The following is a 14,854-nucleotide window of genomic DNA, read 5'->3' on the forward strand; positions in this document are numbered from 1 at the left end:
GTTTCTCAGTCTGCAGCACCCTACGGACCAACTCTTCAAGCTTGGATTGGTCAAGGATTTTGACTCTGGCATTCCTCTTCTCAGGAAATACCACCAGTGTTTAGTACAGCCAACTGGTGGATTTGTTAAAGTCAAGGCTAGCTGTAGCAAGAACAAGAAAAAAATTAAGGGTCAAGAAGAAGAGGAAGAAAAAAGAGTTTGAATAGTAAGAGGGCCTATGCACTTGCTCGAGCAATTTAAGGAAGGCTGACACTTTCTCCTATCTGCTACCCCCAAGATTATACCAGTTTAGGTTTTTTTCCAGGCAACCTTTGACATGTGCCCTTACTGCTTCTTGCCAGGTAGCTTTTTGAGTATCTTACTCTTTTTGAGATATTTTGATCTCTTACTCTGTCCAGATCCTAATCTTGACCAACAGCTGTGTAACCCTAAGTCTGGGCTAAGGAAATTATATCCTCACAGCTTCTAATAGATTGCTACCGATCTGTTGATCCCCTTTTGTTGGCTGGAAGATAAAATTAAAACATGATATTTCTCTCATCCTTGCTGCCTGTTGAGGAATCAAGCAGAAAATTCAATTCCTATTCTGGCTGCCAGATTATATTCTGCATTTGTGAGTCGTTGTTCTGTGAGTTGCTCAAGATCAGCATAAATTTTCACAGTTTTACTTAAATAAATTTACTTATGAATGATCTAAGTGCACATGGATGCAGGTTGACAATAAATGAAATTTCCCAAATTATGATGTAGATATAGACTCAGTGAGCAAAGCTCTGGTTCAGCAGAGTCTCTTGAAGTGTTCATCAAGGCCAATATGTCATGTTATTTGGATGTAACCTGAAGTGCTGAGTGCTTGTGGTAACTGCAGTGCATCATAGTGGTTTCTGCTATGTATGCCAACACCAGTGGCTACGTGCTGGTTCCACTCCTGTGAGGTGTGCAAGAAGAGTACACCATCTCTCATGAGATCAGCTTTAAATTCATTAGCTGAGCTCCCTAAACCGCAAAGGAAGATTTATTTCCTGTATGGAAATTACTTTGTGGTATCAGGTTTTGTAAGAGAGGGTGCAATATTTCATGTCATTGGCAGGATGCTCAGTACATTTTTTTCTCCTTTCTTTGACTCAGGTTAAGAACTTGCTGGACATGAACGTCTTGGCCTTTGTTCCGACCATCCTCCTTGGAATGCTTGGAGGTCTTCTGGGAGCTCTCTTTGTTTCCCTAAATATAAAGATTAATAAATTACGCATACGGTTCTTTAATTCAATTCCAAAATTATCCCTTAGAAAAACAAGCAGGCTGTTGGAAACTGTGCTCATCCTCGTAAGTAAATAATACCGTTCTCTTGATTATATAATATTTACAGTGGCTAATGAGGGCAGGTCATAAATTGGCTGGATGGAAAAGTGGATCTTGCCTGCTGGTGTTTGATAATGTGCAACAGAGTACAGCAAACATGGATTTCCAAAGTACATAGAGGTATTTAATGTTGGTGGGTATATAAGAATGGAGAAGACATGTTTTGTTTTGGTTTTTTGTTTTGTTTTTTAATGCTTGAAGTATTTTACCTGTAGAGTTGCTCTCCCACTGCTGCTCTACTCTGATGATACTACATCAGCTTAGTGACATGTAGCAGTTACGCTGGCGTGCTTTTGCATATATTTGCAATCTATGGAGGGCTGTCACAAGTAGATTTCATCCATTTTTCTCCATTTTTTCTTGCTAGTGATTGATCCTCTCATTACACCTTACAGCTTGCTCATGTAGCAGAACCAGGAGGACATCCTCCTCCACACCTCTGCAGCTGGGCACTTTTCAGCTCTTACATTGGAAAGAACAATTAGGAGACTATTACCATAACCATATGTATTTTTGCCTCAAAACAACAAAGGAGATCTCTGCCTATTGTGAGAAGAATAGATGCATGAAGAATAAATGTGGTAGAGGGTTTAAAAGTTATGGATAGGTACGGAAAACTCTCTGGAGCTAACTGTATCTGGAGCCAGTTATCCCTAGTTTTTAATGATGGAGATCAGTCTTGAGCCTCAGATGTCCTCATGAGGTGTGATGGGGCCATTTTACCTCTGGGCTTTGGAGTTTCCATTTGGCATTGTATGGCTTTGGGGAGGGTCATGCCATTGGAAGGAAAAGGGTATAGACAAAAGGTTCCCATATTTTGAGCATTTTCATAATTTTCAACTTTATGCTTTGGTTATAACTTAAATATGTTGTTAAATGTGGACGAAGGAAACCATCAGAGCTTTTCTACTGGACTTTTAGTAAATTGTGCAAATTCGGGTTTCTCTGCAAGTTTCTCTAGTGAATACCTGATTGTTATGTTTTTTCTTTTCTTCCACCATTTTTGAGGAAGTTTTTCTGAGGGTTTTTCAGACCTTTTCAAGTGTTGAGGTGACCTTTCTTTAGGGAAATCGGTGCACACCAAAGCCCCTTTTTCTGCCCTCTCTTAGGCAGACTTGCCAGTATGTTTTATGTATGCTGTATATACTTATTATACATACTGTTGTATACTTTCTCTTCCCTCCCTCCTGGAGAGAGGGTTGCTCAATTGTAGACCAATGCGTTGGCCATACAGATGCTCTCATCCCATCAGCCCAGACATGCCTTCAGCAGCCTCTACTGCGAGCCAACAAAAGGACATAAGCTTCAGGGAAAAACAATCACCTTGGCTCACATCAGCAACCTGGATGATACTGGGAGGAAAACAATTAGTAGTTTAAATATGAAAAGGGAAACTTCTGAAGCTCAAAGTGTGAATAACCACAGGTTGAGGCACATGGTCAATTCTTTGCATGCTCTTCACGGATTGGTACGGCAACGCGCACGTTTCCCGTAGGTTGCGCTATTTTTCCTCTCCATAGGGTCAGAAAGAGCGCATTTCATTTAGCCCTTAAAAGCTGCGCATGCTACAACACTCCAGCTCCTTCTCCTCTGCCTAGTCCCGCTCGTTGCTCGGAGCAGCACCCTGCTTGTTGGGTGCTCTGTTGGCACGTCAGCGGTGAAATCTGACCTCCGGTAGGAGGAAGAGGAGGAGGAGGAGGGATCCCAGTAAACGGACCGTGCTGGGGCAGGCCCATGCCATCGATGACAACTGGATTTGAGCTCCTCTTAGCGGCAGGATGTCGGCTTTTCACTTTGCAGCCGTATTTGTTCAGCATCTCATTGAGAGGAGACACCTTGAGGAAGATCACTTGAAGGTTTTTGCTTCCACGTCTGAAGGAGTGGGTGAAGTATGTAGGGAAGACGGGTTTTCTCAGCTCTCAGGAGAGTCTTTCCACTGCCCAGCCTTCTTTTGTTGTGCTACAAATTTGCTCCCAGGTCTTGCAAAGTATTTGTGACTGTGCTGTTGAGCACTGCAGTGAGACATCCTAACAAAAATCCAGTTTTCAAACCAGCAGGCTGAGAAGCAGTGTCCCGTGTGTGACTCCCATTAGTCCTCTGTAAACTCCAAGGTTTCCAAAGGCCCTCTGTTTGTGAGAGGTCATGTTTGTAACAATTACTATTTTAACAATTTGGAGCCAGAGCTCTATGTTTGACAGCTGTTTCCCCTACTATCAGGAAAGGTTTGGCTTTCTCATAGTACATTACAAAAACCTTGCATAAACTACTTAAACACATAAAACCCACACAGTTCCTTATTACTTTTTGGAAAAAAAAACCAAAACAAGCCACAGCGTAAGCCAGCAAGACCCAGTATGTTAGGAGATACTATAGGATAAAACTTAAGATCAGCTAGCAAAGATTTAGTGCCAGATGTAAAGAAAATACCTCCTAAGAGTTATTTTACATTGTGTAGGAGTGGTGTTTAGGACTGCAAAAGTTCATGGAGCAGTTAGCACCTTGCCAGATCATACCTGAAACTGGGACAACAGTGTGTGTTTTGTAGGGCTATAGTGCTTACCAGAGCTTTTCTGTTTATATATTTTTGTCTTCATCCTTTAATTTTTTTTTAACTACTTTTTTTTTTACATTAACTTTGTAACATGAACTCTTATTCAGACTGTTTTTCCTTTTTATTAGCTCTAGGAGATCCTGCTCAGGTCACAGTCCTTATTTTATTATAACTTGGCAAAAAAACGGCAGGAAACAAATGGTTTGATCTGAGAGAGAACCATACAATTCTTTCTTCTTCTTCTTCTTCTTCTTCTTTTTTTTTTTTTTTTTTCTAAGCTCACATAATCAGACAACTGAAAGAAACTATGTCACAGTGACTTTAACCAAAAATAATCTTGTATAAACCAGTCTGCATTTAAACTTGGAAAGAACCCATCACGGTATCTTCCACACCCACAACATAACCCGGAGTACCATTCCTTTGACTGGAATTGAATATCTAATCTTCAGCCCATAGATTAGGCAAAGCCGTCTTCCTAAGTGCCCTTCTGCCCCTTGGCCTGCCTTTGCTTCTCCTCAATTCATCACCTTTCTCTCTGTGAGGAAATCACACTGTAGATAATGTTTTGCCAAGAATCTGGCAGAGCTATCTTTTTAATTTTTTTTATCATGTTGACTAATGCTTCTGTTCCAAAAGCTCAGTGTTTCCATGGGCAGGGTGAACAACTTAAGGATATATGCATATATACTTATATATTTAACTGTCAAAGCTTTAAAAGGTTGCTTGAAAGGATTTTTTTTTTCCCCTACCTAGCTGTGAAGATAGGCTACTGCTTTAAATATGTAGGCACTGGCTCCAGGCTAGCTGTCCTTCTAGCTCCCTTTGGGGCTTTAACAAAAACTTGACCTGGGTTTGAACTGTCCCAGAGTTAGGTTTTCAGAAACAAAACCTGACCTAAGATTTGTGAAGACCGAACTACTCCCAGTTTCATCCATCTCTTGTAGATGCGCTCTGCCCATAAGCTTATAATCTCTGAGATACAGGGAAACAAAGGCTTGAGATACGATTGTCTGACAAATTGTCACAACTGCACGCAGCTGAATCTCAGCGTGAGGGTTTCTATAAATGTGCTACCTGAGCTGCTTTGTAACAATCCACAGAATGCATGAAGCCTTGTGCTTGGAAACTATCTTATTATTATGGCTCTGTGTTCCAGTAATTTCTCTCCAGATGTCTACCAAAATATTTTCTAAATCTTTTTTTTTTTTTTTTTGGGTGTGTCTTCATTTATTTAGAAATGTAAATTGATCTCAAGTAAGATAAAAATCTTAACAGTTTTGAATGCAATGTAACTATGTTATATTGAACTATGTTATGTTGAAAAATATACATAACTGAAATACAGTCATCTCATGTAAAAAATTCCTTTGCTTTTGCAGAATGCAAAGCAGCCAGTGAAAACACCACCTGCTGTGCTCTATTTCAAACATTCTTGGTTTCATTCATGTTTACTTCAAAATGGGTGTATGGAAAACTAGCAGAAGGACCTGATAAAGTCTTTTCATCCATTGGGATTGCAATATCTGTGTCTCTACTGTATAGTATATAATCTGCTTTAGGCATTAGAGGTGTCTAGTATTGCTAGGATGTCTAGGAACCTCTTTCTGTTGATTACCTGAATATTAGTCCTTTTGTAACAACCTCCTTAAAAGGGAAGAGAAGCAATAATTTTACAAGTGAGAAACAAGTCTTCAGCTGTTCGTATCTACCAGGGACTTCAAATTTGCATAAATCAGGAAGTAACTTAAATTGAAGCAGTGGATTGTTTTTGACACGCAGCATAACTTTAAGTACCAACCAAAAAACTAGGTGCTTAATGAAAGACACTTTGATCCCAAGTCCTTGCTGTGCACAAGTTGCAGTCTCAGGCTGGTAGCCTCCAAGGAGCTCTGGCTGAACGTGGCACGTGGTGGGGAGGCTGGGCACACGTAGAGCATCCCATGTGCTGCAAACCTTTCTCTCTGGAGGTGGTGGCGGCTCTCTGGTAGCTGCAGAGTTGGAGGTCAATTTCCTAGCTGCAACAGCTGAGTCCCCGAATGGAGATGGGATGAATCTGGGCCTCACTGGCTGCTGAGGAGCAAGTGCTAATCTTCTGGGATATGTGAGCAAGGCAAAAGGACGATTTCCTTGTGGTAACTGCTGGCATTAGTGATTTTAGGCACTTTTCTTTCCGTTTCTGTCTGTTTCTACATCTCATGATAGTCTATTTACTTATTTTAATGCCTGCAGGTATGTACAACGACTGTTACAGTATACTTACCGTATTTCTTTCCTTGCACTCCTGTCATGAACGTGAGAAACTACCAGCTGAGAAACAAGTCAGGAATGTAAGTAAGTGGGGAGAGTCACCAGGAGCATATCTGTGTAAATACAATTATTAACCATTTCTCCCAGTTAGTTGTCACAAGGATTTGGAATGGAAAAATTCAAAGGTGCCTCAGAGCTGAATGATTAAAATGAATTCATGTAGAGACAAGAATCACACTTAATCTTTTAATCACTGAAATTTAATCACACTTAACTTTTCCAGTGAGAGGCATTTGCCATCATGTCAAATTAAAGAAAAAAAAGGAGAAAGAAAGAAACAAAAAGCAGTTAAAAAATGAAAAGAGCCTGAAACATGGCTGGTTTGTATCACACAAACACTTTTTCAATTTAGAATCCTAATTTTGATTTAAAAGGTGTATAGGCCTTATATATAGGACTATAAGCCTATAGAAAACAGGCTGTGCTTTAACTGGAAAGCTGGAACTGGAAACTTATGAAAAACCTTTGCTATACTCAGCTTCAGTCAGCTACTACTGGCAGAGGGACATGATTTGATCAGTCATCTATATAAGAACACCAATAGGTATCAGCAGAGGCGCATGCTACTACAGCACAAACTGTAATGTGGGGACTTAAAATGACATAGTGTGCTAATAAACAGGCAGGGACTGTGTGGCTGAATGGCTAGGGATTTTATGGGTGACACAGTTGAAGAGATCCTTAAATCTGGTACAGGCTTTGTAGTCCAAGTATCTTTCTTCAGAAATACCTATGAGGAATCCAGAGCAACTAGAAAAAGAATTGCTCAGATTGAGATTAAATGACAACTTGATTTCAAAGTCATTGCAAATGGTCACTACCAACTTGTAGTTTCACAAATACATAAATCTGTAAAATTTATGAATTCCTCCTTCCAAGTGGGCACCTTCATATATATTGCATAATGTGAACTGTAAATACTGAATAACTTGCCATCGGTGACTGGACTCTGAACAGCTTATTTAAGTATACAGAAAGCAGACATACTTTCCCATTCTTGCCACCAATTCTAGACTGTCATTTGACTTGCAATACCTGGTTCAGTATTGTTTGCTATAATATATGTTTACATATTCTTTATAAAAGCAAACTTTTTTCACTTAGTGCCAGGACTTGGTGATTATGGCTATTTGGATTGCTACAGGAAAAGACTTTTTCCTCACCCCTACACCCTTTTTTACTCTAAGGACTAAACGCTTGCACAATGTTATTTTTCAAAACAAAACTATTTTTGCTCTAAAGGAAAAACATCTGAAACCATGATAATTTCATGTCTTCTTTTGTCTGTCTCTGAATCTAAAATAGTCAGGCTGGTCCAACCTAGAGGCTAAATGTCTTCGTGCCAATTTTTCATTTGGTGTGGCTACAAGTTATAAAGAATACATCCTGTTGAAAATGGATAGATCTGAAGGGAATTAAGGACCAAATTGCCATGGACTTTGCAAGGCCGTGAAGGTAGTAATGATGTCTCTAGTGAGCTTGTACTAAGGTACAAGACTAAACATGAAAAAGAAGCTTGTTCACTGTTTCCCCCATTCTTATAAATTTAAAAAGGGAATTACGATTGCAGTCCTGAGATTTTAATTAGGATCATTTAGATTTGGCTCATCTCAGAATAATCTGAGATTCTTAGTCAGTACTCCAGAGGCAGGTAAATATCATTAACCTTTGAAGATCCAACAGGTTAGTAACAGGCACCCTTGCCACTTTAAGATATCCAGTAAGACCCATATAACAAAAAAATTGTAAGATGCTTAGTTTTGTCTTTTGTACTGATCCAACTTGGTGAAGTGTATGGTTTTTCTTTTAAACCATGACAGCCCAAGAGCTACAGCTCCAGATGGGCCTGTATGTGGCTATGCCAGTATGAGAGCGCTTCCTTCTAGGATAGCTTATCCTCATAAATTTATACTGGAAGAGTGCTTTCAGTGGTGTTCTGTAGTACTTCCAGCAGGCCTTGATATTCCTAGGAGAAGGAGGAATAGGAGGTCGTGGGGAGGCAGGAGAAGGAGGTAAAGAAGCAATGGGCTTCTTCCATTAGCAGGTCTCGGTACAGCGCATGATTCCTGCAGCATGCAGGGTGGCAGTGCAGTCCTCCCATTGGCACCAGGGAGAAATCTGTCTCTACTAAATATACTGCTTTCAGACAGACTTAGTGGTACAAACCCCTCTGTGTAAACAAGTCCTACATCTCCATTCTCTGTGCTTTGTTCTTCTTGTCAACCATGTATTGTAATTGTAAAAAAAAAGGTTCTTCTGTTTATCTGTTATTTTGGCATTGCTGCAAGCTTCAGATTGCCTCTCAGATGTGCTGGTTTTTGTGTGTGCACTCCTTTACTGGTAGTAAAGACATTTGTATAGAACTTGAAGCTTTGCTATAAGTGGGTTACACAATCATATGATTTCTAAAGCAGGATGGAGTAAATAAGTTTTTTATTTTTTATTGACCATTATGAATTTGGAATATATTCTTGTTTGAGTGGTTGGATTAATGTAAAAAGCAAATACAAGATTGGGAAGTATCTTGTGTTCCTTTGGTTGCCAATCTGGGGTCTGGAAGAAATTTTCTTGCACTATATGTTGGCTGTATTTTAAGTTTTCCTTGTAGTTCTGAGTGGGGATCAGATGGGTCAAATACCACAGATCTCCTGTTCTTTGTTCCAGAAACAGAGTTCATATTGTTACTGTTTAGGTTCTGGTGATGTCCAAAACATGCTGGATGTTTTCCAGACTGGAAGAAGGAAGTCATACCTGCTTGGAGAGTGCAATTGCTCCAGATGACAGAGATTAAGAAAGTGTCCAGGAATAGTAGTGCTGTACAGAAAGGCTGGTCATGGTCAGCATGATAACCGGCAGTCGAAGTTGCAAGATGTTGAAATAACTGGTGCCAGTATTTACCAAAGGGGAGCTTTAAGAATGTCTTGGGCAAATATCTTTTAGGTGTGGTTTGCGTATAGCTTGTGCTGCTGTGGACGAGGAAACCTCTAAGTCCTTCCAGCTCACCATGGCGCTCTCCTGTGCAAAGCTTTCAAACTGCAAATGCATCTGTCAGCTTGGGATGCTGTGCTTACCTACTGAAGTGTTAGTCAGGAACGATAAATTTTTGGTCTGCTAATCCTGTTTTATAGAGTTACAATGATATGTGTGGACAAGGAGATCAAGGCCAGGCTGGGCATTTTAATAAAGTATTTTTTTTCCCCTGTTTTCTGGTTTTAGGCAGCGTAATGTGATTCCTGGTTTTGGAAATTTTGGGTTTCAGCAGCAGGAGGTTTATACAGAGGTATATGAGCATTAATAAACCAGATTTATTAGTTTAGTAGAATAATTAAAGTGATCTAGTAAACTACATTTGTTAGTTAATAAAACAACTTAAGTGGGAGATGTAAGGGAAAGTAGGCGTTTTGTGTAAAATTTGTATCTAATAGACACATTCTGTACAGGCACTAAGGTAAGTTATATTCATCCATTTAATAATTTTTTTTTTTTTTAATATTTAAGCATAAATCAGTTCAAGAGAGAAATTTCAGAATATAGCTGTTCATCAAACACATGGATTGGTCCAGATGGAGTCAGATATTATAATCAAACTTTCAATCAAGGTAAGGGGAGCTAGGAACAAATTGAATTTATGTAACTTGAGGTGATATCCAAGTGTATTTACTCATAACATAGGTTTTCTTCAAAGTAATGTAGTGCTCCCTTTTGAGGGATATATCAGAACTAAATCCCATATTTGAGCCAAATATGCTGGGAAGTTCCTGAGTTATTACCTCTGAAAGGAATGGGGAAAGAGCCCTGCTGAAGTAGTAGGACTGTCTTTCTTCAGCTTAAATGGCTGCAGTTTCTCCTTCTTTAGGCCAAGGTTAACATCACACAGACCAGACTGGAAAGAACAGAAGTTCCTTGTTTTTCTGAAAGTGCCCCAGATGCTGAAACTGTCATGTAAACTCCAATTAACTGATCTGTGTACTTTGCTGATTTATCTGTTTTAGGGAAATGAGAACTACTACAAACTGTATTTTTGTAAAGGATCCTTTTCATGTTTTGTATCTCTCCACATCTCTTTCTCTGTGTTGCAGCTGCTGCGCTTCTAGTTGAAAATGGGAAGCAAGGGATCACATATCTTTTTAAACGTGGGACTCATGAAGAATTTGGATACGCATCCCTCTGCACTGCTTTGGCATTTTATTTCATCCTCAGCTGTTGGACAGCAGGTTCTGCTGTTGCCAGTGGCCTGGTTATTCCTATGCTGTAAGCTTCACCCGTCGTGGTTTGAGCTTTCTGTACAAAAGGCCTGTGTTGAGTAGCAACAATCTGAATTGTAAGCTGAAAGCTTGGCAACAGCAAAGCTATAATTGCTTGGAGGAGGTTATATAGGTGGAACAGGATGGTTTGCTTGGAAAGAGATGCTAAAATTGTGGAAAAGAATGAAGAAAAATCATCTGAGAATAGCTGTGGAAGGACTGTAGCCAAAATTGTGTACTTTCCAAGTATAGATCATTTGAATCCTTTGGGGACCCAGAAAGAGTCTTGTCTGCTGGCTCCATCTCTGTAACTGTAGAAATACGGGTTCAGATCCAGACTTTTCATCTGCTTCTTGTGCACATAATAGCCTGAATCTTAATCTTGGACATCAACACCCTAGACTTTGGATAAAACTGCAGTTAGGTCTTTTGTTGTACTTTTTAGAAAGCTGTGGTAGACTAGAGTAAAGTCCTTACAGTAACGTTGAGACTTTTAATGTTCAGCAAGCAAGGAGTCATGGCTGGAGAGTGGGTATCCAGCATAATGCAATTCAAATACTAAAAAAATCTGAAAAATAAATAGTTGTGTGTACAACCTTCTGCCTTTGCCTTACCCCTGAGTATTCACCTCCTACCCTCCCAAACTGTTGTCTAAATCAATTTTTAATATGCAGCATTTGCTGAAACTTGGCATACTTGGCTGAATAGATATAGTCAGTCAAGTCTGTCAGCCAGCACCTGTGTTTCTGACCCTATAACCTGATTTTTGTAACTGTTCTAGAACTACTAGAACTGCATCCATCAACAAAATGAATCAATTGCGTGAATAAAGGGGAAAAAGTTGTGTAATGGTGCAAGATGATGGTCCCCAAATCTGGTAATATATATCATATATATGGCTGTTGTATAAATAACAGTAATTCACTGTTTCTGGAAGGTGAATGTCTGTACAAATCTAGTTCATTGGCTGACGCTTGAGTCTGTATATTTAATTCCTTTTATATGGAATGAAATGCTGTGTGTCACACCAGCAATTACATGCCCAACCGTGCTAAATTTTGTTTTTGCTCTTCAGTGTAGCATATGGTTGGTTTGAGGACTCCTGGGTTCTCTTCACAGCTTCATTCCTGGTTAGCCTTGGACAGGTCATTAATAGTTACTACTCCACGTTGCCCATTTGTTATATGGCTATAATATTTTACTTGCCAGGTTTATGGGGCACAAGTAGACTTAATTTTAAGAAGTCATATAAGGCTGTAACTCTAGAAGGGCGGGCTTTTTATCTGAAATATCCCAGTGTGTATAGCTCTGACCTATACTTTTGACTGTATTCCTGTAAGGTTCATTCTCATTTGGCTTTGAAGGACATTAAGACATGCCGATAGCCCTTTTTCTTCAAAGTATGGTAAATCTGGCAGTTTCATGCTAGTGATTGGCACTAAGTAAATGCTCATACTAAGGAAGGATACTAGAGCTTTTCTTGGGAAAGAAGTTGCTACAGAAGTTGACAAAAATTAATCTGGGATCAGCAGAATATTAGAAACGTTTCTAGAAAACACTATCATTGGCAAGAGGATTACTCTTTTTCTTCTTGCATACAGGTACACAGGAGCTTTGTATGGCAGGATAATCGGTTTGATCCTTGTTTCCATTTTTGGTGTTCAAACTAATGAATACGGAGCATGGGTTGATCCAGGTCTCTTTGCTGCCATTGGAGCTGCCTCCTTTTTCAGTGGTGTGTCAAGACTAACTATCTCCCTCACTGTGCTGATGGTAAGTATGTTAAGTTTTCAGGTATTTGTGTGGCCAAGGTTGAGTTGAGCTTTTGCTGCTGCAGCTAAATGAACCACAGGTGGTGTCCCATGCACATTGAACCACAGAGAAATAAATTATTGGCCTGGCTATTTCTGGCTTGCCTGAAGAGAGGGGTTTGGGGTTTTTTTCTGGGACCTTTTATTTGTGAAGTGTAAGTTTGGATGACTGAGAAATCTGACTATGTGTTTTCCTATTTTTTTATTTTTTTGGGGGTTACAGAAACTATAATGGCATCAGTGGTTTACAAACAAGAAAACAGAATATACTATCTTTTGTATCTTCTGAATTACAAAAAAAAATAGTAGATCACACTGCTTGACTTGTGAATTGACTTCTGTGGGGGCTGAGGGTCTTGTGCAATGCAGTTATGTTGGGGCTGAATATGGCCTTCCGGATGGAGTAAGGGAAGGATTTGCAGTAGTATAGGCAAGTGGTGCAATGAGAAGTCTCCCAGGTCTCTCTGGTAAATTTATACCTTAAAGATTTCAAAATTTTGATGTTCACTTGGAACATATTTCATATTTATGTTTCCTGCCCCCCTCCTTTTATAACAGAACATTTTGAGTCTGCACTATAATACCTCCCAGGCAAACCTCTGAAAGCTAAAGGATTTGCAAATAATACTCTTATAATTAAAGCGGATGTTCTTTGCTTTCCCCAGTTGCAACACCTGAGGATGGTGATTGTAAGGCATAGCTGAAATTCAGCTTAGTCAACAGAGAAGTGATGTTGAGGTCACAAGGGGGAAGCTTTCACCCTTCCACAGCAGGACATTCAAGTCTTATGAGTGTTACAGTGTGTGGAAATTTCACCCATGACTAAACCTAGTCTTGGCTGCCTGGCTGACTTTGCCCAAAAGTATCAAATTAAAATCTTTGCAGATGTCAGAATTCACCCGGAGTAACCAACCCAGGATTTTCCCTCCTAGTACGCTGTTGCACAGTGTTTGATAAAGAAGCCGTTTATTGGCACTCGCTCCAAATTGGGTTCATTTTAGTGATAGGTTGTGTAAATTGTGTAGGAAGGATTTTTTTGATGTTTTAGCTTGAAAGGTGTTGTATGTGCAGAAAAACTTCTCTATTGTGAAATAATAATTAGATTGATTATGGAAACACTTCTCCTTCAGTGTCCTCTGGGTACTTTAGCACTTACTTATCCATTAAGTACAAATGAACTCTGGTATTTTTTCTTCTATTATTGCTGTTATGCATCTTTTGGAAGTTCCTGTATGATTTGGTGGCCAGCTACTAAGTCTGTAAGACTTGAAGGGGGGAAAGTTGGTGCCTGAACACAAGGTGTAAGTTTTCTGAGAGCCCCAATTATCACTAAATGTCTTTTCCAAAGTAGGCCTGAATTTTCTTGCAATGGCTCAATACATTTTAATTTAAGTATCATTTGTAAACCATTACTTTGTGGTCTTGCTGCAGATCTAAGTCCTTAGTGGCAAAAGCAGTTGATTGACATCTTCCTTAGCTTTGTGCTCATGAGGCTGTGCTTCAACGCAGGGAAATGAGAGGTGATTACGTGCCAGAACACTTGCTGGTCTTGGATGACAGAACTGCATTTCATTCGGCTCCAGTAGAGAGAAAAAGCCTACACTTTATTTGTTTCAATTTCTCCCTGCCTTCCCCATTACCTGCACTTGTTCTTTTATTTTTTTTTCCAAGCGCCTCCATGAGCATGCATGTATGCAATATGCAAAACAATAGCTGGAAACTGTTAAGAGAACTGTAGGAAACACAGTTGAAAAGGCACTAGAAAAATAATGAGGATTGCATTGCAATGTGTTCTGAATTCCCCTAGGTGTCATGTTATAACTCTTCTGTGCCTCTCTCTGAAGAGGCAGATTGTGTTTCAATTCATGTTCATCCAAGATAAATAGCTGCATTGCTTGAGGAAATATTAATTTTTGAGGAGAAAAAAGGTCTTGGACATGACAATGCAAAAACATAATTAAAAGGTTGTGCCCTCAAACCATAAAATGCACATATTTTTCCTATATTGTCTGATGGGTTCAAAAAGAATTGAGAATGTTTGCTTTGGCTTTTCACACAGCCTTCCATTTGGAAACAGTTATGAATGTAGAACTTGTAGCGAACAGGTTTGTAAGATGCTTTTCTTTTTTTTTTTTCCCCCCTCATGGCAGACCCCACAGGCATCTGCCCACCTTTTCTTTCTTGGCTGCCTCTTTCTACCCCCCATGCTGACACTTGACCCTCATCCTCAGCTCTTTGCGGCAAACGGTAGATGTGACGTTTTCCTTGGCAAGTATAAGGACCAGTCTTATGACTTGCCTTCCTGCAGCCTTCTGTCTCCCATGTCTTTTTAAGTGTCATGTGTCCTGAGCTTGCTGGCCTCCGGGTGCTCTAGATGTGGGAAGAGGAATAGCATCTTCCTACAGTGTGTTTTGTCTCTGGGTCATTCTGTATTTTTATCATTCCTTTTGTATTTTTGCCTCTCAATAAGACTGCCTTGCAAGGGTTAAAGAGGAAAGGTGGCACTGGGCTAGCCTAGGATTAGTGTTCTTGTCCAGTACTGGTGATGCCCCTGTGTGCAAGCTGAGAGCAGCTTGATT

General features: G+C 39.8%; 1 protein-coding gene across 1 annotated transcript in view; it reads left to right on the forward strand.

Annotated features, from left to right (window-relative positions):
- LOC142592885 (chloride channel protein C-like) overlaps positions 1-14,854 on the forward strand; it is a 78,514-nt gene that overhangs the window by 15,101 nt on the left and 48,559 nt on the right. The window contains exons 7-11 of the mRNA XM_075705062.1: positions 1,129-1,323; positions 6,143-6,240; positions 9,719-9,819; positions 10,300-10,471; positions 12,066-12,237. Of these exons, the coding sequence (XP_075561177.1) occupies positions 1,129-1,323; positions 6,143-6,240; positions 9,719-9,819; positions 10,300-10,471; positions 12,066-12,237 (738 nt within the window). The remainder of the gene's footprint in view (positions 1-1,128; positions 1,324-6,142; positions 6,241-9,718; positions 9,820-10,299; positions 10,472-12,065; positions 12,238-14,854) is intronic.

The sequence above is a fragment of the Pelecanus crispus genome, chromosome 2 (genome assembly GCF_030463565.1).
Source record: "Pelecanus crispus isolate bPelCri1 chromosome 2, bPelCri1.pri, whole genome shotgun sequence".
In the NCBI taxonomy this organism is placed as follows: domain Eukaryota; kingdom Metazoa; phylum Chordata; class Aves; order Pelecaniformes; family Pelecanidae; genus Pelecanus; species Pelecanus crispus.